The sequence below is a fragment of the Pan troglodytes genome, chromosome 17 (genome assembly GCF_028858775.2).
Source record: "Pan troglodytes isolate AG18354 chromosome 17, NHGRI_mPanTro3-v2.0_pri, whole genome shotgun sequence".
NCBI lineage: Eukaryota > Metazoa > Chordata > Mammalia > Primates > Hominidae > Pan > Pan troglodytes.
Window position 1 is genome coordinate 16,999,626 of NC_072415.2, and position 26,952 is coordinate 17,026,577.

Sequence of the window (26,952 nt, forward strand, 5' to 3'; positions counted from 1 at the left end):
AAACTGTTCTAAAATAAAATGTTTATTTAAAAAATAGCTCATAGCTCTACCACCCAGTGATAACCACCATTAAAATTTGATGTCATGGATTTTTCTATGCCTTTGCTTGAAATACACATACACACACACACACACACACACACACACACACACACACACACACACACAAAGAAGCTCCTGCACCGTTGAACTGCAATTTTATAAACTGGTATATGTATGTAGTTTTAATAGCTGTATGTAATTTCAGGGTACATGTGATAATTTGATACATTCATATAATTTGTAAAGATCAAATCAGTGTACTTAGGATATCTATCACCCTAAAGTCTCTTCTTTACGCTAGAATCATTGAAATTCTTCTCTTCTAGCCATTTTGGAATGTACAATAGATTATTGTAAACTATAGTCACCCTACTGATTTATTAAACACTAGCTCTTATTTCTTCTATCAAACCATGTATTTGTACCCATTAGTCAATTTCTCTTCATCTCCCTCTCCCCTCTACCCTTCCTGGGCTCTTGTAACCACCACTCTCTGTCTTCATGAGATTTACTTTTTTAGCTCCCACATGTGAGTGAGAACATGGGACATTTGTCTTTCTGTGCTTGCTTTATTTCACTTAACATAATGGCCTCCAGTTCCACTCATGTTTCTGCAAATGACAAGATTTCATTCTTCTTTATGGTTGAATAATATTTCATTATGTTTATATACCACATTTTATTCATTCATTCACTGATGGACACTTAGGTCGAGTCCATATTTTGGCTTTCGTGAATAATGCTGCAATAAACATGGTAGTACAGATATCTCTTTGATGTACTGATATCTTTTCTTTTCAACGTATACCCCAGTAGTGGGATTGCTGGATCATATGGTAGCTCTATTTTTAGTTTTTTGAGTCACCTCCAAATTGTTCTCCACAGTGGCTATAGTAGTTGACCTTCCCACCAACAGTGTACGGGGGTTCCTCTTTCTCCACATCCTCACCAGCATCTGATATCGCCCGTTTTTGGATATAAGCCATTTTAACTGGGGTGAGATTATATCTCATTGTAGCTTTGATTTTCATTTCTCTGATGATTAGTGATGCTTTGAAATTTTTCATATACCTGTTTGGCCATTTGTATGTCTTATTTTGAGCAATGTCTGTGCAGATATTTTGCCCATTTTTAAATTGGATTATTTGTTGGTTTTCTTTTGCTGCTAAGTTGTTTGAGCTCCTTATGTAATCTGGTTATTAATCTCTTGCTGGATGGAGAGTTTGCAAATATTTTCTCCCATTCTGTGAGTTGTCTCTTCACTTTGTTGATTGTTTTCCTTGCTGTGCAGAAGCTTTCTATCTTGGTATAGTTCCACCTGCCTGTTTTTGCTTTTGTTGCTTATGCTTTTGAGATCTTACTCCAAAAATCTTTGCAGAGACCAGTGTCTTGAAGCATTTCCACAATGTTTTCTTCAAGTAGTTTCATAGTTTCGGGTCTTAGATTTAAGTCTTTAATCCATCTTGATTTGATTTTTGTGTCTGGTGAGAGATAGAGGCCTAGTTTCATTCCTCTGCATATGGATATCCAGTTTTCCCAGCACCATTTACTGAAAAAACTGTCCTTTCCCCATTGTATGTTCTTGGCACCTTTGTCGAAGGTGAGTCGACTGTAAATGCATGGATTTATATCTGGGTTATTTATTCTCTTCCATTGATCTGTGTAACTGTTTTTATTCTGATGCCGTGCTGATGTTGTTACTATGTGTTTGTAGTAAATTTGGAAGTCAGGTACTGTGATTCCTCCAACTTTGCTCTTTTTGCTCCAGACTGCTTTGTCTATTCAGGGTCTTTTGCGATTCCACATAAATTTTAGATTTTTTTCTATCTTTACAAAGAATGTCATTGGTATTTTGATTGGAATTGCATTGAATATGTAAATTGCTTTGGGTAGTATGGAAATTTTAACAATATTAATTATTCCAACCCATGAGCATAGCGTATTGTTCCGTTTTATGGTGTCCTCTTCAACTTCTTTCATCAGTGTTTTATAGTTTTCATAGAGATCTTTCACTTCTTTGGTTGATTTCTAAGTATTTAATTTTATCTGAGGCTATTGTAAATGGGATTACTTTTTCATTTCTTTTTTAGATTGTTCACTGTTGTTGTATATAAGTGTTACTAATTTTTGTATGTTGATTTTGTATTCTGCAACTTTACTGAATTTGTTTGTCAGCTCTCACAGTTTTCTGGTGGAGTCTAAGTTTTTCTAAGTATAGCATCATGTCATCTGCAAACAAGGCTAATTTGACTTCTTCTTTTCTTTTTTTTCTTTATTTCTTCTAAGAAAAAAAAATGGGATACATGTGCAGAACGTGCAGGTTTGTTACATAGGTATACATGTACCATGGTGGCTTGCTGCACCTATTGACCCGCCCTCTAAGTTCCCTCCCCTCACCTCCCACCCCCCAACAGGCCCTGGTGTGTGTTGTTCACCTCTCTGTGCCCATGTATTTTCATTGTTCAACTCCCACTTATGAGTGAGAACATGCAGTGTTTGGTTTTCTTTTCCTGTGTTAATTTGCTGAGGATGATGGCTTCCAGCTTTATCCATGTCCCTGCAAAGGACACGATCTCATTCCTTTTTATGGCTGCATAGTATTCCATGATGTATGTGTACCACATTTTCTTTATCCAGTCTATCACTGATGGACATTTGGATTGGTACCATGTCTTTGCTCTTGTAAATAGTGCTGCAATAAACATACGTGTGCATGTATCTTTATAGTAGAATGATTTATATATTTTTTTCTTTTTTCTTTTTCTTTTTTTTTTTTTTTTGAGATGGGGTCTTACTCTGTCACCAGGCTGGAGTGCAATGGCACAATCTCAGCTCACTGCAACCTCCGCCTCTAAGATCTGGAACAAGACAAGGATTCAAGCAATTCTCCTGCCGCAGCTCTCTGAGTAGCTGGGACTACAGGTGTGAGTCATGATGCCCAGCTAATTTTTGTATTTTTAGTAGAGATGGGGTTTCACCATGTTGGCCAGGATGGTCTCGATCTCTTGGCATCATGATCCACCCACCTCGGCCTTCCAAAGTGCTAGGATTACAGGCGTGAACCATCACACCTGGCCAGAATAATTTATATTTCTCTGGGTATATACCCAGTAATGGGATTGCTGGGTCAAATGGTATTTCCAGTTCTAGATCCTTGAGGAATCACCATACTGTCTTTCACAATGGTTGAACTAATTTACACTCCCACCAACAGTGTAAAAGTGTTCCTATTTCTCCACAGCCTTGCCAGCATCTATTGTTTCCTGACTTTTTAATAATCGCCATTCTGACTGGCATGAGATGGTATTTCTTTGTGGTTTTGATTTGCATTTCTCTGATGATCAGTGATCTTGAGCTTCTTTTTTTTAGAGGGAGTCTCGCTCTGTTGCCAGGCTGGAGTGTAGTGGCACGATCACGGCTCAGTGCAACCTCTGCCTCCCGGATTCAAGCGATTCTTCTGCCTCAGCCACCTGAGTAGCTGGAACCACAGGCATATGCCACGAAGCCCAGCTAATTTTTGTATTTTTAGTAGAGACGGGGTTTCACCATGTTGGCCAGGATGGTAGCTTTTTTTCATTTGTTTGTTGGCCGCATAAATGTCTTCTTTTGAGAAGTGTCTGTTCATATACTTTGCCCACTTTTTGATGGGGTTGTTTTTTCTTGTAAATGTGTTTAAGTTCCTTGTAAATTCTGGATATTAGATCTTTGTCAGATAGATAGATTGCAAAAAATTTATCCTATTCTGTAGGTTGCCTGTTCACTCTGATGATAGTTTCTTTTGCTGTGCAGAACCTCTTTAGTGTAATTAGATCCCATTTGTCAACTGTGGCTTTTGTTGCAATTTCTTTTGGCATTTTTGTCATGAAGTCATTGCCCATGCCTATGTCCTGAATGGTATTGCCTAGGTTTTCTTCTAATGTTTTTAAGGTTTTGGGTTTTACATTTAAGTATTTAATTCGTCTTGTGTAAGGTATAAGGAAGGCACCTGGTTTCAGTTTTTTTGCATATGGCTAGCCAGTTTTCTCCCAGCACCATTTAATGGATAGGAGATCCTTTCCCCTTGCTTGTTTTTGTCGGGTTTGTCAAAGATCAGATGGTTGTAGATGTGTGGTGTTATTTCTGAGGTCTCTGTTCTGCTCCATTGGTCTATAAGTCTGTTTTGGTACCAGTACCATGGTACCGTTTTGGTTACTGTTTTGGTTACTGTACCTGTTTTGGTTACTGTAGCCTTGTAGTATAGTTTGAAGTCAGGTAGCATGATACTTCCAGCTTTTTTCCTTTTTTTCTCCTGTCTAATTGCCCTTGCCAGGACTTCCAGGATTATATTGAACAAAAGTGGTAAAAGTAGGCATTGTTGTCTTGTTCTAGATCTTAGAGGAAAGGCTTTCCATTTCTCCCCATTCAGTATGATGCTAGCTGTGAATTTGCCACGTATGGCCTTTATTATGACTTTTTTTTTTTTTTTTTTTTTTTGAGACGGAGTCTTGCTCTGTCACCCAGGCTGGAGTGCAGTGGCGCTATCTCAGCTCACTGCAAGCTCTGCTTCCTGGGTTCACGCCATTCTCCTGCCTCAGCCTCCGGAGTAGCTGGGACTAGAGGCACCCGCCACCTCGCCTGGCTAATTTTTTTTTTTTTTTTTGTATTTTTAGTAGAGAAGGGATTTCACCATGTTAGCCAGGATGGTCTCGATCTCCTGACCTTGTGATCTGCCCATCTCTTCCTCCCAGACTGCTGGGATTACAGGCATGAGCCACCGTGCCTGGCCTATTATGATTTTTAAAACGTTTTGAGTGGGTTTATTTCATTGGAAGAAGAAACAGGGTGACTCAAAATACAAGCAGACATCTGTGGAAATGAAAAAAAAAATCTACAATTCTTAAAAACCTAAACTCTCTTTTACGGATGTTATCATATAGAGATCTAAGAAACAGCACAGCTTTAAACATACTTTTAATAGAGATATTAAAACTGCATTTTCATCCTCCTCTTTTTTGTTGTTTTTTAAAATTTTCCTTTAAGGCTGCATTTTTTTTATTTTAAAAAATGTAGAATTAAGTTATTATTCACTATAGTCACCCTGTTGTACTATCAAATAGTAGGTATTATTAATTATTTCTAACTATTTGTGTACCATTAACCATCCCCACCTCCCTCCAGAACCACCCCACACATACACTAACTTTCCAGCCTCTGGCAACCATCTTTCTACTCTCTATGCCCATGAGTTCAATTGTTTTGATTTTTAGATCCCATAAATAAGTGAGAACATGTGATGTTTGTCTTTCTGTTCCTGGCTTATTTCACTTCCATCCATGTTGTTGCAAATGACAGGATCTCATTATTTTTATGGCTGTAAAGTACTCCATTTTGTATATGTACCATATTTTCTTTATCCATTCATCTGTTGATGAACACTTAGGTTGCTTCCAAATCTTAGCTATCATAAACAGTGCTGCAACAACATAGGAGTGGAGATATCTTTTCAATATGCTGATTTCCTTCCCTTTGGGTATATACCCAACAGTAGGATTTCTGGATCATATGGTAACTCTATTTTTAATTTTTTGAGGAACCTCCAAACTGTTCTCCATAATGGTCGTACTGATTTTCATTCTCACCAACAGTGTATGAGGGTTCCCTTTTCTCCACATCCTTACCAGCATTTGTTATTGCCTGTCTTTTGGATATAAACCATTTTAACTGGGGTAAGATGATATCTCATTGTAGTTTTGCATTGCCTTACTCTAATGATCAATGATGTTGAGCACCTTTTCATATGCCTGTTTGCCATGTGTATGTCCTCTTTAGAGATACATCTATTCAAATCTTCTGCCCATTTTAAAAATCAGATTATTAGACTTTATCTTGTAGAGTTGTTTGAGCTCCTTATATATTCTGGTTATTAATCCCTTGTCAGATAGGTAGTTTGCAAATATTTTCTCTCGTTCTATGGGCTGTCTCTTCACTTTGTTGGTTGTTTCCTTTGCTGTGCAGAAGATTTTTAACTTGATGTGATCCCATTTGTCCATTTTTGTTTGGGTACCTGTGCTTGTCGGGTATTACTCAAGAAATTTTTGCCCAGACCAATGTCCTGGAGATTTCCCCCAATGTTTTATTGTATTAGTTTCATAGTTCGAGGTCTTATATTTAAGTCTTTAATCCATTTTTATTTGATTTTTGTGTATGGCATGAGATAGGGGTCTAGTTTTATTCTTCTGCATATGAATATCCAGTTTTACGAGCACCGTTTATTAAAGAGATTGTCTATCCCCCATTGCATGTTCTTGGCACCTTTGTCAAAAATGAGTTCACCATAGGTGTCTGGATCTATTTCTGGGTTCTGTATTCTGTTTCATTGGTCTATGTGTCTGTTTTTATACCAGTACCATGCTGTTTTGGTTACTACAGCTCTCTAGTATAATGTGAAGTCAGGTAATGTGATTCCTCCAGTTCTGTTATTTTTGCTTAGGGTAGCTTTGACTATTCTGAGTCTCTTGTGGTTCCATATAAATTTTAGGATTTTATTTCTATTTTTGTGAAGATTGTCCTTAATATTTTGATAGGGATTGCATGGCTGTGGGTATGTTGTGTATAACTTTTATTATGTTGAGGTATGTTCCTTCTCTACCCAGTTTTTTTGAAGGTTTTATTATAAAGAGATGTTGGATTTTACCAAACGCTTTTTCAGCATCATTGAAATTATCATATGGTTTTTGTCCTTCATTCATTGATATGATATATCACATTGTATTTTGCATTGGTTTGCATATGTTGAGCCATCCTTGCATCCTAGGGAAAAAATCCCACTTGGTCATGATGAATGATCTTTCCAATATATTGTTGAATTTGGTTTGCCAGTATTTGGCAGTGGGGCAGTCGGTGGGGGGGATGGATTTCTTCGTCAGAGATATTGGCCTATAGTTTTCTTTTTTTGATGTGTCTTTGTCTGTTTTTGGTGTCAGGGTAATACTGGTATTGTAGAATGAGTTTGGAAGTGTTCCTTCCTCCTCTATTTTTCAAAACAGTTTGAGTAGGATTGGTATTAGTTCTTCTTTAAATGTTCAGTAGAATTCAGCAGTGAAGCCATTGGGTCAGGGGCTTTTCTTTACTGGGAGATTTTTATTATGGCTTCAATCTTGCTATTTGTTATTGGTCTGTTCAGGTTTTGGATTTCTTCCTGGTTCAATCTTGTTAGGTTATATGTATCTGGGAATTTGTCAATTTCTTCTAGATGTTCCAATTTATAGGCATATAGTTACTCATAGTAGCCACTAATGATTTTCTGTGCATCAGTTGTAATGTCTCTTTTTTCATTACCTATTTTATTTATTTATATCTTCTCTCTTTTTTTCTTAGTCTGGCTAAAGATTTGTCGGTTTTGTTTAACTTTTCAAAAAATCGACTATTTGTTTCTTTGATCCTTTGTATTGTTTTCTTCATTTCAATTTCATTTATTTCTGCTCTAATCTTTATTATTTCTTTTCTCTTACTACTTTTTGGTTTGGTTTGCTCTTGCTTTTCTAGTTTTTTGAGATGCATCATTAAATTGTTTATTTGGAACATTCCCTCTTTTTTGATGTGGGAACTTATAGCTATAAATTTCCCTCTTAGTAGTGCTTTTGCTGTAACCCATAGGTTTGGGTATGTTGTGTTTGCATTATCGTTTGTTTCAAAAAATTTTTCAATTTATTTAATTTCTTCATTCACTGGTCATTCAGGAGCATATTGTTTAATTTCAATGTATTTGTATAGTTTCCATAATTCCTCCTGTTATTAATTTCTAGTTTTATTCCATTGTGGTCAGAGAAGATACTTAACATTATTTCAATTTTTTTGAATGTTTTAAGACTTGTTTTGTGACCTAACATGTGGTCTGTCCTTGAGAATGATCCATGTGCTGAGAAAACGAATGTATATTCTGTAGCTATTGGATGAAATGTTTTGTAAATATCTATTAGGTTCATTTGGTATATACTGCAGATTAAATCTGATGTTTCTTTGTTGAGTTTCTGCCTTGAAGATCTGTCCAGTGCTGAAAGTGGTGTGTTGAAGTCTCCAGCTATTATTGTATTGGGGCCTGTCCCTCTCTTTAGTGCTAATAAATTTGCTTTATATAGCTAGGTGCTGCAGTCTTAGGTGCATATATTTAAAATTGTTGTATCCTGTTGCTAAATTGACACCTTTGTCATTATGTAGTGACCTTCTTTGTCTCTTACAGTTTTGTCTTGAAATTTATTTTGTCTGATGTAAGTATAGCTATTCCCACTCTTTTTTGGTTTCCATTGGCATGGAATATCTTTTTCCCTCCCTTTATTTTCAGTCCATGTGTGTCTTTATAGGTGAAGTGTGTTTCTTGTAGGCAGCAGATCAGTGGGTCTTGTTTTTCATCCATTCAGCCATTCTGTGTCTTCTGATTGGAGAGTTTAGTCCATTTACATTCAATATTATTATTGATAAGTAAGGACTTACTCCTGCCATTTTGTTATTTGCTTTCTGGTGTTCTCTTCCTTCTTTTTTTCCTTCTTGTCTTCTTTTAGTAAAAGTGATGATTTTCTGCTGATATGATTTAGTTCCCTGCTTTTGGTTTTTTGTGTATCCATTGTATGTTTTTTGGTTTGAGGTTACCAAGAGGCTTGCAAATACTATCTTATAACCCATTATTTTAATCTGATAACAACTTAACATTGTTTGCATAAACAAACAAGCAAAACAAAAACTAACAAAAACTCTACACCTTAACTTCATCCCCCACTTTTTAACTTTCTGTTGTTTCTATTCATATTTTTGTACTGTCCATGTCTTGAAAATTTGTTGTAGTTATTATATTTTATTGATTGCTTAGTCTCTGTACTTAGGATAAGAGTAGTTCATACAGCACAGTTACAGTGTTATGATATTCTGTGCTTTTCTGTGTACTTAATGTTATTAGTGAGTTTTGTACCTTCAGATGATTACTTATTGCTCATTAACATCCTTTTCTTTCTGATTGAAGTACTCCCTTTAGCATTTCTTGTAGGACAGTTCTAGTGTTGATGAACTCTTAGCTTTTGTTTGTCTGGAAAGGTTGTTATTTCTCCTTCATGTTTGAAGGGTATATTCACTGAATATACTATTCTCAGGTAAAAGTTTTTCCCTTCAGCACTTTAAATATACCATGCCACTCTCTCCTGGCCTGTAAAATTTCTGCTGAAAAGTTTGGGCCAGGTGTATTGAAACTCCACTGTTGTTTCTTTTCTCTTGCTGCTTTTAGGATCCTCTCTTTATCCTTGATCTATGAGAGTATGATTATTAAATGCCTTGAGGTAGTCTCATTTGGGTTAAATATGCTTGATGTTCTATTACCTTTTACTTCCATATTGGTATCTTTCTCTAGGTTTGGGGAGTTCTCTGTTATTATCCCTTCAAATAAATTGTCTACCCCTATCTCTTTCTCTATCTCCTCTTTAAGACCAATAACTCTTAGATTTGCTCTTTTGAGGCTATTTTCTACATCCTATAGGCAGGCTTCATTTTTTTTATTCTTTTTTCTTTTGTCTCTTCTGACTGTGTATTTTCAAATAGCCTGTCTTCATGCTCATTAATTCTTTCTTCTGCTTCATCAATTCTGCTATTAAAAGTCTCTGACGCCTTCATCAGTATGCCACTTGCATTTTTCAGCTCCAGAATTTCTGCGTGATTCTTTTTATTTCAATCTCTTTATTAAATTTATCTGATAGGATTCTGAATTCCTTCTCTGTTGTCTTGAATTTCTTTGAGTTTCTTCAATACAAGCATTTTGAATTCTCTGTCTGAAAGGTCATATATATCTCTTTTTCTCCAGAATTGGTGCCTTATTTAGTTATTTGGCAAGGTCATATTTTCCTGGATGTTGGTGATGCTAGTTGATGTTCATCAGTGTCTAGGTACTGAAGAGTCAGGTATTTACTGTAGTCTTCACTGGCTGGGCTTGTTTGTACCAGTCCTTGGGAAGGCTTTCCAGATATTTAAAAGAACTTGGGAGTTGTGATCTAAGCTGTATCTGCTTTAGGGGGCACTCCAAGCCCAGTAACACTGTGGTTCTTGCAGACTCATAGAGGTACCACCTTGATGGTCTTGGACAAGATCCAGGAGAATTATCTGGATTACCAAGTAGAGACTCTTGTTCTCGTCCCTTACTTTCTCCCAAACATACAGAGTCTCTCTCTCTCTTCTGAGCCACCTAAATCTGGGGGTGGAGTGACGCAAGCACCTCGTCACTACCACTGTGACTGGGCTGGGTCAGACCCAAAGCCAGCACGGCACTCAGTCTCACCCCAGGCCTGCTGTAACCACTCCCTGGCTACTGCCTGTGTTCACTCAAGGCCCTGGGGCTCTACAATCAGCAGGTGGAAAAGCCAGCCAGGCCTGTGTCTTTCCTTTCAGGGCAGGAAGTTCCCCCAGGTCCTGGTTAGGTCCAGAGGTGCTATCCAGGTGTCAGGGACCAGAGTGACAAACCTTAGAAGTCTACCTAGTGTTCTATTGTCTGTGGCTGAGCTGGCACTCAAACCACAAGACACAGTCTTTCCCACTCACCCGTCTCTTTCCGAAAGGCAGAGGAGCCTTTCCCTGTAGCCAACATCACCAAAGGCCACAGGGAACACTGCCAGCCTACCACTGATGTTTCCTTGTTTGCAAGCGCTCTTCAGTCAGGTTGTGGTGAATGCTGCCTGCTCTGGGAATCACCCTTCAGGGCAGTGGGCTCACCTCTGGCCCAGGGCTGGTCCAGAAATGCTGTCCATTTGTCAACCCCTAGAATCGGGGACCCCAAGAGCCGGCTTGGTACTCTATTCCACTGTGGCTATGCTGGTACCTAAGGTGCAAGACAAAGTCCCCTTTACTTTTCCCTCAGCTTTTCTCAAGCAGAAGGAATCTCACCCCATAGCTACCACAGCTGGGAATGTGCTGAGTCTCACCTGAAGCCAGCAAGTCTCAGGCTCACCCAAGGCCTTCAACGTAGTACCTGGGTATTGCTGCTTGTTGCTCAGGGCCTAAAGGCTCTTCAGGTAGCAGGTGATGAATGCTGCCAGAACTGGTTCCTTCCCTTCAAGGCAGCAAGTTCCCTTCTGGCCCAGGGTGTGTCTAGAAATGTTGTCCAGGATTTAGGGCCTGGAATGGAAGCCTCACAACTCTGACCAGTGCCCTATCTTGCTGTGGTTGAGCTGATATCCAAGATGCAAGACAAAGTCCTCCCTACTCTTCCTTCTCCTCTCCTCTCCTCAAGCAGAAGGAAGGGGTGTCTTTTGGAGCCATGAGCTGTGCAGCTTAGAGTTAGAGGAGAGGTGATGCCAGCACTCCCTTAGCCACCCCAGCTGGTATTTCAGTAGGTTGTGCGCCCCCCAAGTCCGCTGTCTATGGGCCTAGTTCAGCATTAGGACTCGCCTAAGAGTTACAGTCCTTGTGGTCTAGACTGCCTTTTCAAGTTTACTTAGAGACTGACAGCACTGTAGCTTTCTGTGGCAAGGTTTGCGGGAACTCAAGTTCCGACCATTGGGGTCAGCGATTCCCCCTGGCTAGGGCTGGTCTAAAGGCTTGCTCCGTGGCTGGGTGTCAGCCGAGTGTAGTCTGGTTATCTTTTCTATTCTAATAAGACACCACTGAGTTCAATGTTTCACAATTGCTGTGCTCTCCCTCCCCCAGCATCCAGAGATGCTCTCCACACCACGCTACCACTGGGGGGTGTAGGGGGGGTGGTGTCTGCAATTTGAGACTGTTTTCTCTGCCTCTTCAGTGCTTCTTTCAGCAATATGAAGTTAAAACCAGGTACCATGAGGGCTCGCCTGATTTTTGGCTCTTATGAAGGTGTTTTACCTATGTAGATAGTTGTTGAATTGGTGGCCTTGCAGGGGGACAATCAGTGGAGCCTTCTATTCTGGCATTCTGTTCTGCCTCTGCCTTTATTATTTCAAGGTATGTTGAGCTGTGATTTTAATTGTCATGTAGCATTCTATTGTATGGACTTGCCGAGTATATTTAACTAATCTTTAATCACCAGTTTATTATGTTGTTTTTAGTTTTTCACTACTTGATATAACAAGTCAGTGAATACCATTGTATATGCATCTTTGTAAACATCATTGATTATTTGTTCAAGGCCACTGAGTCATAAATCAGTCATGTTTTTAGGTCTTAAAGGCAGAGAGTGTGTTCCTTGCTCCAGATATTTAGTGATAACACATTTCATAGCTACAAGGTCTAAAGTAATATTAGATACCTATATTTAATAAAAATTGCTACCTGGATTTTGAATAATTTATATTTATTTAAATTTAAATAAATCACAGATGCTTATTTTATTTCTAACTGTTTTTTATCTTCTTTTCTTCAATTTTCCTTTCTCTGAACTGTCATTGTTCACGTTAGGTTCCAATCTTAGAAGAAAACTATTTGCTTAGTCATTGTACTTCTATTTTCTTTCTACAACTTTTACCCAAAGCAGAGAATAGTTACCTCTCACACTTTTCAGCCAATTCTCATATATTTTTCCTGGTTGAGGAAGCTTTATGCCAGGGTCAGGGAGGGAATGGCTGCTTCCAGGTGACACATCACCTTTCTTAACTCCCTGTGCTACTTTTTTGATTTGCACCAAATGGAACCCCAGAAATCTGACATTAGTAAAAATTTTCATCCCTTTACATTGAGAATCTTGGCCTTATACTTTTTAATCATGATATATACTAACTCTTATTTATTAGAACAACATCGTGCTTTTTATCCTGTGTGCCTCATAGATTTCACATTTTGACATAGACCTTATGTAACCAATATGAGTTGCTCCACAAAGTAGTGGTAAAATAGTCATATCTCTTAATATTCAAATTAAATATTCAAATACCAATCTAATATGTGAGAAAAAAAGAGCCAGTATCTTCCTCTGGGCTGCCTCTGTCCCGCTGAACGTTCTAAAACCTAGAGACTTATGGAGTCCAAATCTGAGCAAGACCAGTCTGGTATCTGATCTACTACTGTCCTTGCTTCTCGCTGCCTCATGGTGTTGCTGTTGGGGATGGCTCCTCCACCTTCTCACAGAATTTGCCAGTGCCAATGGTAGTTCAGCTCCTAGTCCCCTGCACTTTCAGTCCCACATGCAGCCTTCCCAGGGTGCTAACCACCCCTGGAGCTCCGGGCCAAAACCAGGTCTGACGTCACCTCCCCACCCTTCCTGGAGGTAGACTGTATCCACTCCCCTTCCGGAGAGTAAACATTCTCAAAAGTTGAGCTTTTTTTTCTTTTTCAACATTCAGAAACTAAGAGGTCTGATTTCAGCTGCTTTCTACAGGCAGAGGGTCCTCGCCTGCCCCTTCCTGCTGAATAAAAACCTCTCCTGACTCTCTTGCACAAAGGTCCCATCATTTCCTGCCCACACCACCTGGAGACTTCTGACCCTGCAAGTACTGCTCTTGTAAATAAAGCTGTTTTCAGGGACTCTGCAGAACCTGACACTTCCCCCTGTCTAGGAGGAGAGTGAAGGCTGTCCATTTTTCTGGTACTACTTTGAAAGAAGAGGAAGGCAACATTTTGATCTCTAGAAGAAACACTTATTTTCCCATAAAATTTTAACTCAAGTATTATCCACTGAAATGTAAGCTCTGACATATGATGAAATGAAACCACTAACTCTGTTTCTTGTATGCTTTATATCTCCCCCAAACATATTTGTTTAGAAGCAGAGGCTGTGAATTATTCAGATTACCCTGGGTTATTCAAGTTGCTGATTGTCACATCCCAAGGCATCCATAAATTACTACCGTGCACCTCAGTTACCCGGGAAGATATAAAGAAGAGGGTGTCAAATTTGCCAACCTTGCAGGGCACTGCCCGGCTGCTCAGGAGACAAGACATCTACACTTAAAGTAGACTTTTCCCAAGAGCAGAGAGTGTCACCTGCCACACGCAAGCCAAGAACAAAACACGCTGTGGTGTTGTGATGGCACAGACAGGTCGCGTGGGTTGATATGGAGCCAGAGACCTTCAAGACATTTGATCTTGTTTGGGCTTAAACAAATATATGATTTAGACAGAGGAAAGATTCGAAAAGTTCAGAGGGAGAGCAGTACTAAAAAATGTGACAGGCAAAAATCTTAGAGACAATAAGAGGCCTGGGCCAGCTGGAATGCATGTTCTACACAGGAGAATGCTAGAAAATACAGTGAGAAAACAGCATGGAAACAGATTGTACAGAGCTGTAAGTGCCAAGTTTTATTTTAATGGAATTTTATACTTTAGGCAATGAAAACTAATTGAAGAATAATTTCCTTTATTGAACCCACACTGTGTTCCAGGATCTGGGCTGGTAATTTACATACGTTATCACATAGAATCCAGACCACAGCCTGTGAAATCTATGCACTGAGTGTTGTTATCTTCATTTATTTACATGTGTGTGAAGACAACCATCGTTAGGGAGGTCTACCTCTTTGATGCTGTTTCTGGATTTCAATGATTACTTCTCTTAGACCAAAGCAAAAATTAACTTCCACGAAAAGCTCTCATATGTTTGGGATAAATTGGATATGAGACTCTCTAGTAATACCCAAAAGATCGCCTGTCTCACAGCTATGTTGTGGGAAAAAATAGAAAAGAAAATTAAAGAACAAAAGGTCACCTGTCACTAATCAAACTTTAGTTTGATATTGATATATCCTCTCTCTCTCTCTCTCTCTCACACACACACACACACACACACACACACAAACACACATGCTTCTATTTCTCATTTCTCTTCCAAAACTATTGAAAAATTCCAGGAAATATCAGAATCTTTTTAAGGAGAAAGATGAGTGAGCAGAGGTGAGACACAGAGATTTATTATCACTCAAATATAAACTTCCAGAAGCCAGTGCCTCCTCATGAAGAGGTGTTGGTATCCAATGTAATATTGCTTAGGCCATCCCTCTGGTGAACACCCTCAAATCTATTCTTAGAACAGATTCAGCTCCTTTCCAGAACAGAGTATCAGTCCTGTGCAATACAGTTAAATGCAATCACAGACCTGCATATCTGCAGACTCAGCCTCTCCACGTCAGTGATTCATCTTCACCCTCTGCATTGTACCATATAATTTGAGAAAAATCCATATCCATTGAGTGCTGTCTACAACATTCAAAATCTTCTCTTTTGTTATTGATTTCAATCGAGCTTCCCTCTAGCCAGCAAGCAACACAAACCCCAAAGTAACTAACAGTGACTGGGGAGGCACAGGCGACAGCTGGGCCGGCTGAGATCTCCATTACTTCAAGAGGGAAGTGAAAGCTTGGTGATTAATATAAAGACTTTTTTTCATGTGGAGGGTAAGACAAGCAAAAAATAAATCCCTTAGTGAAAGAATTCTTAGCAGCACACCTGATGAGCTTGGGCACCTTCAAGACCCTTCTACTTCACAGCTTGTATGAATACTCATAAGCACTCAAAGCAAACACATCAACCAGCTTCAAAGCAGAAGATCTGCACTTCAGATGAGTCTAAAAAACCAAAAGGCACAGTGGTAAAAAATTACTCTCTGACTTTCACTATCAATACTCATATTCTTCCATATTAGCCATCTCGCCACCCCACGCCACAGTGGATAACAAGACAAATGCTTGATTCAGGACTACTTGTGAATCATGCAGACATATAAACTTCCGGATGTCGTTCAGAATTCAACCAAATAAGAAATTGGGTGGAAGCCATCACAAAGAATTTCACAGCAATCAATCGTATGCATGTCTAAAAAGAGGATATTCAGTGGGGGCTCCTGAAGGAGAAAATAGTTCACTGCACATAAACTGAAGATTGAGATCTGTTATGAAAGGGCACCAAAACAAGCACAAGAATCTTTGCAAATTGTTCATTTGGGGCAAGGCATGGTGACTCATGCCTGTAATCCCAGCACACTGGGAAGCTGAGGCAAGACAATCATTTGAGCCCGGGAGGTTGAGGCTGCAGTGAGCCATGACCACACCACTGTATTCCAGCCTGGGCAACAGATATGTGTGTGTGTGTAACAGATTATGTCTATCTCCATCTCTATTTTTGTATCTCTCTTTCAAAATAAGGTTGATAGCTCTCTTTTTTTCTTTATTGTCATGGTTAATTTTATCTCAACTTGACTGAACCAAAGGGTGTCAAGACATTTGGCCAAACATTATTCTGACCCTGTCTGAAGAAAAAAAAAAAGTTCATTTATTGTCACTTTTATTACAAGTCCTTCAAAGTGTTCTACGCTGTTCAAGCCAAGCATCTAGGAGTGAAGGGGTGCCCTGGCAGAAAAGGAAGGCACATGAGCCAAGGTGAGCTGGGCTCATTGGCCACCCATGCTCCGACCACCACCAGACCCTGCCCAGAGGCCTGTGCTGAGCAGGGATGGGTGCCGGTGAGGAGGGACTGGTAGGCCCTCAAGGGAAAGGGGCAGCCAGTCCTACAGGCTTATTGAGGGCCCACATCTTCCAACCCGCCCCCCACCATACTTCATCCTCTGTTTTCTAAGTTTGAGTCAAAGCCAGTAATCTCTAGCAAAAGTCACAATGACTCTTCCCCTTTTAGAGGGTGGCTTTCAACATTCAGACCACCTTCATCCTGACCTGCCACCAGAGGAATATCCAACATCCTTAAAAGCTGCCACAGGGGCTCTGAACCATCAGCGAGAGGGAGTCATCCATTCCCTAGCCCCCAGCACGACCCTGCATGACGGTGAAGGGCCCCTGAATTGACCCCAGACTCCGGGCCTCTCAGGACACAGGCCACCACTGGCCCTTTTAAATTATGCAAAACCCGCCTGGCCCTGTGTGTTTGTTTATACTTGACTACTGCATCCTGTTTCCCATTTTTTATCTCTTCTTTATTAGATCATCTTTAGCTTATTTTGCTGCTTAATTTTTCCAGTCTTTTTCTTCTCTGTTTGAATTCAGGACCAAGAAATAGAAGCACTAACCAGTAATAAAGACAGGTCATGCACAAAGAGAAAATGTCACTGCCTCCCTCTGTCAAATGTTGAGGTGGGGTGGGTCAGATGTGTTCCTGGGCACTGAAACAGAAGTAGGAGGCCAAGACCCGAAGGGCCAAAATGCTGTGAGCCTGCAGGAATGGCAGTGTGCTTGCCCCAACTGGGATGTCAAAGCCACCAAAAGGAGGGCTCACAGACTCCACAGCAAGAATATAGACAAAAGTAAGATGCTGAAACACCCCCTAGATGTGTATTGGCAATAATCCAAAAGCTTGACAGCACTTTGCACTGAAGAGGCTAGGGAAGGGGCAGACACTCAGGCATTGCTGGTGAGGATGTCAACCGGGATAGCCCCTATGGAAGGCAGCCTGACAACATCTATCACAACCACCCATGCATACACATTTGCCCTCAACAATTCCATTTTTGTAAAATTATCCTCCTCATGTAGGTTCACACTAAACTATATAAGTAGATGATTATGCATTATAGCATTATTTACACAGCAAAATATTGGAAACCAAATAACTATCAATACAGAATAGATTAAATAACTTGGGATACATCCATACAATGGAATACCATGCAGTGGAAGAAGGAAAGAAAGAAGAGGGAGGAGGAAGTGATCCATCTACTTTTTGGAAAGCCTCCAAGATAAGAGTAAGGTACAGACATGATATACAGTATCTCTTTGAATACACAGGAAGCGGAGGCATGCTGGCCGTGGACGTGAACCAATCAGATCTCCTGCCATTAGAAAAGAGTTGACAGCCCAGTTTTCCAAATCCCTCGCCCACCAATATTCACGGGCAGCTTTGGCTTGAAGCCTCCCCATGGCCAGATGAAATGTTCTCAGAACTGTGCTGCAGTCTGAGACTCGCCCTACTCAATCCTCTTCCTCCTTGTGTGCCCAGGAGTCATGCCTGCCTCCAGTCTGCAGGCTCCTCTTCATCCTTGACAGGCATTGCTAATCCCTTCTCAGCACCTGCTTCCCAGAAACCCTAACAACTGAGAGAAGACATGGATATTCATGTTTGCTGGTGTATGCATAAAGAAATTCCAGGAGACCGGACTTCTGAAGGTGGTGATGGGGCCGTTGGATAAAGCATGGGGAGGGAGCCTTTGTACTATTCATACATATCCACACATACAGACACACAGACATAAGTGTATTGGGCCGTACAACTTATGCAAAGAGTGACATAAAAATCTTAAATGCATCTAGTGAAAACAAAGGAAAAAGGCAGCACAGAAGCTGGGACGCGGAGAGGAGCTCCTGATTCACTCAGAGCTGGTCTGAGAACCTCACCCCAACACAGATCAGCCTCAGCCGCGTGACAGCTCCCACCACCAGAACCCAGAGCTCAGGAGCACAGTCTAGAGGACTGCCCTCTAGAAAAGCCTGAAAGCCTCTGGTAAACAATACTCAGCCACTCAGTCCTCCTTCCCCAGCTCTTCTCCAGAAGAGCAATCCGAGAAAACACCCAGCAGCACAGAGGAAAGCGGCACAGTGTTGCTAACTTATCTTCAGCAAGATCCACGGAACCCCAAAAACACAGCCCATGGGCCCCAGGACGCCTGCAGCCCTGCTGCTCAAAGGCTTTCTGTAGCATAACGCCCTTCCTAAACCACAAGTGGGGTCTACAGGTCTTTCTGTTCTCTAAATTTCAGAGAGATTTTTCTCTAAATGAAATTTAGAGAACAGAAAGATTTAAAACCATCCTGATTTGGTCAGATACAGAGGTTTAAGATTGTTAAGTTATTTTATGTTCATTTTTTTACTAAAGCCATTAAAACTTCCTTATCAAATGAATATTCATGGAAGCGCTAAGATTAATCATTTTTGGAGCCAAACAGATCTTGATTTAAATCCCAGCTGTGCAACGCAAAGCCTGTGGGACTTTAGACCGGTCTCTTGGTCTCTGGGCCTCAACTCCTCAGGGGTGAGTCAGATCAGGGGTGAGTCAGAGAGAATAGGACTCCCTTGTATTGTCATCAAGAGGATTAAAATGAGACCCACCATGCACAGCACAGGACACAGGACCAGCTGGCACATAATGAGAATTTAACACATAATAGAGCCTAATCCTTACCCTTGGAGCCTTTAAAAAATATTAAAATTATATATTTTTTTTTGGTCAAAGATGATGATCAATATAAAAATCTCACTTTAGGCCCATGCTCCCTGGACTTTCCAAAGAGCATCTAACAGAGTGAGCCACATTTGGGGCCACATTTGAGTTATCTGGGGCCATGTTCTTGTGCCCTGTGATGCTGTTAACTCGATGATTTGTGTGCCCCTCCCAGCCAAAAAACAAAAGTCGGTTTTGCTTTTCCTTGCAGTCCCTTGAACAGTTATAACTACCCCAATTGTCTGCTCTGCCTGCCGAGACCTACGCCTTCAGGCAAACGAATCAACCAAGTTTCTTTCTGGGTACAGATTAAAGCTATAAGAAACTTGTCTCTTTTCTCCTTTCTCATCCACCACCCCATCTCCGCCTCCTGGGGAGCACTGCAGAGTTAGAGCCTTCTAAGACCTTGTTTACTGCAAGCTCCAGGTGATGGAGCTTGGTCTTCGGGCCAGGAGTTAACTCCAGAGGTTCCAATAACATAAGAAAGAATGAGATTTAAAGATCACTCTGCCAGGTGGGATGGTTCATATCTGTAATCCCCAGTGCCTTGGGAAGCTAAAGTGGGAGGATGCCTTGAGCCCAGGAGCTTGAAACAGGTTTCAATAGGGTATGGAGAGAGGAAAGCAGCATGGAATTGAAGGGTGGACATTTATTGCCCAGCAAACCACAAACCCTGGAAGGAGGTGAAAGGGCTCTAGACCTGTGTTGTTTGCAGTGAAGAAATCAAGACACAAAAAAGCAAATGGGAGAGGACAGCAGACGGCTTTGAATGGATGAGAGCCAGACATATGGCAGGTGCAGACCGCTATCCAAGTTCTTTAAGCCAAAGACATTGTTGAAATATTTGGATCATTGACGCCATCTCACAGCAGGTCCTTGTGAAGTTTAAATGGAGTGAGTTTTGCTTCTTCTAATTGTCATTTAGTGTGTTCTACAGGCAATCTCTAAGCAGGAACAACAGGAGCATAGCAATGCAGCAGAATTTATAAATCCTACTTGGCACTGAGAAAGGCCAAGTCGAGAGGAAAATGACTGGTGTCAATTTTATTGCAGTTTGTGTTGGAGTAGGGGGTGCTCTGTCTGGTCTCTTGCATCTGTTGTTATTACCCTTGCCACTTGTGAAAGGAGTGTGACATGGTGGTCACAAGACGGGCTCTGCTGTATCCTCTCCAGACTGTGGCTTTGGGCTGTTGCCCAACCTCTCTGGGGTAGCTTCCTCTGGGGGTTGAGTGAGTGAATGCATGTGGAGTATTAGGTGGTGCCCATGGCATGCTGAGCACTCATAAAGGCCACCAATTCGTGTCACTGTCCCTTCAACCAAGAATGGGGCCGCACACCACCTGCAGCCCCCACCACCAGCTTGGCAGCATCCACAAACGTGCAGTAGCAATGCTTGATTGGTGGCCTTTTGAAGGGACCCCATGGGCACACTGTGTATCTGTCCAAATTCAGGGCTCCCCATAGATTTATAGGATTGGCAGCTGCAGGTCAGCAATGCACAGCAACTGAAGCTGGGCTCCCAAACCACCTGTTTCTAAAAAAATATTACAACTACTTTCAACATGTCTTTTTTTTTTTTTATGAATTTTACCATCAAATGCATCTGAAATTGGAAATATATACTAATTCTGATTACATTTAATGGACTCATGAGATGGGAGTATCTGTGCCGGCAGAGTCTCCATACATGGCCCATGCTGGCCACAGGTGTTGGGCCCTGTATTAACCAGGATTCTGAAGAGGAAAAGAAACAGCAGGAGATGGGTAGAGACATAAAGAGATTTATTATAAGGAATTGGCACACACAGTTATGGGGCTGCACAGTCCCAAGCTCTACACTCAGCAAGCTGGAGACCCAGGAGAATAGATGATGTGTTCTGGTCTGAAAGCCAGCAGACGTGAGACCTAAAAGGAGCTCACACTTCTGTGCTAGTCCGAAGGCAGGAAGAGGCCAGTGTCTCCATCAGGCAGTCAGGCAGGAGGAGCCCCCTAGTCCTCGAGGAGCTGGTCTGTTCTCCTCAGGCTTTCTGCTGATTGGACAAGGCCCACCCCCATCCCAGAGGGCCTCTGTTTTACTCAGTAACCTGTTCAAATGTGCATCTCACCCAGAAACACCCTCAGACACACCTAGAACACTGTCTCACCACATACCTGGCACCCTGAAATTCAGTCAGGCTGATACATGTACACCAACCACCACAGGCTCCCTCCCATCCCTGAGGCTTCCCCAGCAGGTGGGACAAGCACACAGGCCCCCTCCTATCCCTGAGGCTTCCCCAGCAGGTGGGACACAGCACACAGGCCCCCTCCCATCCCTGAGGCTTCCCCAGCAGGTGGGACACAGCACACAGGCCCCCTCCCATCCCTGAGGCTTCCCTAGCAGGTGGGACACAGCACACAGGCTTCCCCTCCCATCCCCGAGGCTTCCCCAGCAGGTGGGACACAGCACACAGGCTTCCCCGGGCCTCGGCAGGAGGCACGAAGGTGACTCATCCCTGTCTGCCCAGGACTGAGGTGGTTCCTGGGATGCAGAACTTCCGGCTTTTAAACCCTGCCCATGTTTCAGGCAAACAGGGTAAATTGGCCATTCCAGGCAGAACCCTCGCAGCAGCTACGCCCTGTCAACCGCCTCCTTCCGCATCCACCGAACCCACAAACCTCCTTCTGAACATTTGACCTCTGACCCAATCCTTTCCAAGGTAATTAGTTCCTTTCCAGACAAGTCCCTAGAGTGAGGCCGTGATGAGCTCCCCGTGGACTTCAGATCATAGGCTGTGCTCCCAAATTTGTCCTCCCTAGGAAGTGTCTTCCTCGCCACGTGGTGCTGGCTTTCCCCACTGTTGCACTGCCGCAGTCCGCCTTCACCCCAGAGACACAGAAAATAAGAAGTCTCCAGAAATGCCAGTCCCAGGAGCTCCACCTTTGAAACAGAAGTGCTGACGCTCATTGCATAGTCATCTTTGGGAATGATACATCAGCACCTTTACCGTTATCCCACAGGCTGTGGGGTCAGGCAGTGACCCAGGGAGACGAGCAGTGAGAAGGAATGGACCTAAACATCTCCCGAGTCCACCGAGCCCAGCCACCGCCTCCCAGTCAGAGAAGGCAGCTGTGGGCTCTCCTGCTCCCACATGGACCTTTCCTTGCTTTACCTCTTTTTTCATCAAGGGCACCGCTGCTGTTCATCTGTTCATCCCACACTCACGTGTGTTCACGAGAAGGATGGGAGGGAAAGTGGGGCGGCAAAGAATAATCTTTGCTATCATCTCTCGGCTCAAAATTCCGCTAAAGCTGTTTATCACAAAGTGCTTAAGATGAGGGCCCAGTATATTATTTTACCTAAATTACAATACTTTATATATGTTTTTATAAATGCAAGGGGTACAAAAGTGCCATTTTGTTACATGGATATACTGTGTAGTGGTGAAGCCTGGGCTTTTAGTGTATCTGTCATCAGAATAACATACATGTTACCCGTAGGGTAATTTCTCATCACCCACCCCCTCCCACCCTTCCGAGTCTCCAATGTCCATTCCACACTCTACATCCACGTGTATGCATTATTTAGCTCCCACATATAAGTGAGAACATGTAGTATTTGACTTCCTGTTTCTGAGTTATTTCACTTTGATAATGGCCTCCACTTCCATCCATGTTGCTGCAAAAGACATGACCTTATTTTTTTTATAGCTGGGGAGTACTCCATTGTGTATATGTACCACATTTTCTTTATCCATTCACCCATTGATGAACTCTTTAGTTGATTCCATATCTTTGCTATTGTCACTAGTGCTGCAATAAACATACGTGTGCAGGCTCTTTCTAATATACTGATTTCTTTATATTTTATGGAGGAAATAGAGTTTCTTTAAGCGAGTGTGGCTGGTTTTTATTTTCTAGTGTACTTTGCAACTAATATTTCTGTATACTCTCTTTTAGGTGATTGGGAGATTTTAACTTAGATCTCCAGCAAGTGCTACAAGGAAGAAAAGATCCTGAAGAATCAATCAAGTTTTCCGTGAAGTCAAGTCCAAGTAACATCCCTGCCTTAACCACAAGCAGGAGAAATGAAGCACATTATCAACTCGTATGAAAACATCAACAACACAGCAAGAAATAATTCCGACTGTCCTCATGTGGTTTTGCCGGAGGAGATATTTTTCACAATTTCCATCGTTGGAGTTTTGGAGAATCTGATCGTCCTGCTGGCTGTGTTCAAGAATAAGAATCTCCAGGCACCCGTGTACTTTTTCATCTGTAGCTTGGCCATATCTGATATGCTGGGCAGCCTATATAAGATCTTGGAAAATATCCTGATCATATTGAGAAACATGGGCTATCTCAAGCCACGTGGCAGTTTCGAAACCACAGCCGATGACATCATCGACTCCCTGTTTGTCCTCTCCCTGCTTGGCTCCATCTTCAGCCTGTCTGTGATTGCTGCCGACCGCTACATCACCATCTTCCACGCACTGCGGTACCACAGCATCGTGACCATGCGCCGCACTGTGGTGGTGCTTACGGTCATCTGGACGTTCTGCACGGGGACTGGCATCACCATGGTGATCTTCTCCCATCATGTGCCCACAGTGATCACCTTCACGTCGCTGTTCCCGCTGATGCTGGTCTTCATCCTGTGCCTCTATGTGCACATGTTCCTGCTGGCTCGATCCCACACCAGGAAGATCTCCACCCTCCCCAGAGCCAACATGAAAGGGGCCATCACACTGACCATCCTGCTCGGGGTCTTCATCTTCTGCTGGGCCCCCTTTGTCCTTCATGTCCTCTTAATGACATTCTGCCCAAGTAACCCCTACTGCGCCTGCTACATGTCTCTCTTCCAGGTGAACGGCATGTTGATCATGTGCAATGCCGTCATTGACCCCTTCATATATGCCTTCCGGAGCCCAGAGCTCAGGGACGCATTCAAAAAGATGATCTTCTGCAGCAGGTACTGGTAGAATGGCTGATCCCTGGTTTTAGAATGCATGGGAATAACGTTGCCAAGTGCCAGAATAATGTAACATTCCAACAAATGCCAGTGCTCCTCACTGGCCTTCCTTCCCTAATGGATGCAAGGATGATCCCACCAGCTAGTGTTTCTAATAGCTAGGTTCTATGTGAACAGTCTTATTATAGGGGCAACCTCTTAACTTTGTGACTGGACAGATAAAACGATGTAGTGAAAGAAGGATAGAATACAAAGTATTAGGTTGGTACAAAAGTAATTAAGGTTTTTGCCATTACTTTCAATGACCAAAAATTGCAATTACTTTTGCACCAATCTAGTAAAAACAGCAATAAAAACTCAAGGGCTTTGGGCTAAGGTAAAGGCTTGCTTTCCTGTGGACATCTAACAAGCCAGTTCTGAGGTGGCCTTTCCAGGTGGAGACCATTGCAGCCGATTTCCAGAAGTTAAGTACCTGGAAATGCGACTCCAGGCAGAAGATGTAGGGTCTTTGTAAGCCAATAATAAATTGGAAGGAATGCATTGCTGCAGCTGAATTTGTCTGTCTCCCACAGCCATGTGGAATCTCCGCCCTCCTCTTTCTCCCTGTTAGTCTGATGTATTGATGCCACCTCAGTTTCAGAAAGTAGGCTAAGTATAAACTACAAAAGTCGAATAACGAGCTTCGAGTTTCCAATAATAAATGGACCTTCTCTGTTAGTCTTCTTTGCTCACTCAGTATCCCACTGGCCTTAAAACCCTTTCCTGTTATATTTCCTCATGCTTTATGAGCATACATTTCAAAGGAAGAAATGAAAATTTAATCCATTTAGTTCCCATGTGGGAATACATAAAGGCCAGATGAAAATTGTCACTATTTGAAGAAGCTGTAACCAAACTATGTGTGTTTGTTACAATGTAGAAGTACAAGAAAAGAGCCCCAATATGTATTTTAAGAAATAAAGAGAGAGAGAGAGAGACAGACAGAGAGAGAGAGAGAGAGAGAGTGTGTGTGTGTGTGTGTGTGTGTGTGTGTGTGTGTGTGTGTGTGTATTTTCCCCATGCTTTTGGACTATGGGGAAAACCAAAACCAAAGCAAGACTTCAAGCAATGGTGCTGTTATTAGAGCCCCAAGTCAAAGACCTGAGGGAGGCAAACACCACTTCACTCTGCAGATGAATGTGAAAGCAGACCCAGTCACTGGGAAATGTCATCCTCCCATCAGCCAAGATGCCAGCAATGGAAGAGTGGCAACCCCAGTAGGAATAAAAGAAACATAATTTGCAAGTTCATTCATTTTTAATAGCTAAAAATCAGCTTAAAGGAGAAGCACATCCTGATTGTAAGTCCCCACTAAGTTGGAGGGTGACTTGAATGGGGTGAAAGGTGAAAGGGACAGAGGAGAGCAGTGGGGCTTCAGAGGCCACCAGGCTCAGGATCTGCAGGATGGATGGTATCTTCCAGAATAGGCAATGCTTTGCCCTCAGGAGAGTTTCCCAGAGCTGCTGAGGGGAGAAGACAGCCACACACAGGACAGACCATTTGGTGATGGGTTTGATATTAGAAGTGGCAGGGACAGGAACTTCAGAAGCAAAGGAGGCAAGGCAGCTAGAGTCAAGTGAGGACAGTGGCAGGCATGCTTTCACATGGCCTGTCCCACAGATGGAGGTGAAAGGTGCACCTTCTTGTCCTCTGTTCTGTAGAAATCCTTCCCTGTTTGATCCTTCCTCTGCCAAATGAACTATGTTACTCTAATACTAACCTGTATTAATTAATATATGAGATATATATAAGTTAATTTTCCATGAAATCTAAAGCACAACCCTAGAACTAATTTTTAAAAGTGTTATTTCTACCATTGAAAAAGTAATGTATAACATATTTTATGTGATTAAAGTGCGTATTCTCAATAAGAGGTAACCTTTTTTTGATGCTGCAATGCTCTGTGATACCACAGAGGTAAGCAATGCCACTTAACCTGTATCATAAATAGTCCCAAACTGCTCTTCCTATAAAATTCTGCCTTTGTCAACAGCTTTGCTGTCTCCTAATCACTCTCAAGCTCTCTGCTGTGCACGTGACTGTTGTCAGAAGGAAAATCACCAAGAAACTTCACTTCTCACTGCTTTTGATTTGTTGCATTTAATCTAAGAAACAAAATGAAGATGGCTAGTCTAATGATGGATGAAACAAAAATGAAGTCTGAGTGCTAATTCAGAGAACTTGCAATTCCAGACATTTTCAATTCTAGGTCTTCTGCTATATTCCAATCATAACAGAAGCTTCAGGGCTCATATTTATTGAGAAAACTCAGGTTTTTCTACCTCTAACTTCATATAGAATTCCAAATGAAAGCACCACCAAACTGCACATATTTGTTTAAGGAAGATCAACAAGGTTCAGACTTTTCCCATGAGGCCTTAATTCTTTTATCAAATTACCCAATTTTTAAACTGCTGTGTGGATACTGTGAGTGTTCAGCTTTATCGATGACCTAGCCTTGGACCAGATAGCTGAAAATGTTCAGGATGTGTACTCAAGCTGATAGTAATTCTGAGCCCTGTCTAATAAAAAAGGAAGGATGTTTCCTCTTCCTCTCCTCATTTTCCCATCAGGTCATGGACAGACAAGAGAAGTTCAGCAAACACCGCAGCTGCCCCTGCAGCCACACGTGTGTTGAGCTATGGTGAGAAGAGCATGGGTTAGGAGTCCCTGAGAAGCACGAGAAAACCAGTCAGTGAATTCTGAAACGTGGTCAGAGTTGCTGATGTTTATGTGGCTATAGCAAGATATCTAGTAATAATAATACAAATAATAACAGCAATAATAATAGTACCTATTACGGAGCAGTTGCTACAAGCCAGGTATTGTTCAAAGAGCTCTACATGCAT

The 26,952-nt window shown here is 41.8% G+C and overlaps 1 protein-coding gene across 2 annotated transcripts in view; it reads left to right on the forward strand.

Annotated features, from left to right (window-relative positions):
• The window catches only part of MC2R (melanocortin 2 receptor), a 33,499-nt gene extending 6,853 nt beyond the window's left edge, over positions 1 to 26,646 (forward strand). For both annotated transcript variants that reach the window (XM_063796124.1, XM_063796123.1), the window contains exon 2: positions 23,053 to 26,646. In XM_063796124.1, the coding sequence (XP_063652194.1) occupies positions 23,181 to 24,074 (894 nt within the window). In that variant the 5' untranslated portion in view covers positions 23,053 to 23,180 and the 3' untranslated portion in view covers positions 24,075 to 26,646. The remainder of the gene's footprint in view (positions 1 to 23,052) is intronic.
• The last annotated feature ends 306 nt before the right edge of the window (positions 26,647 to 26,952 follow it).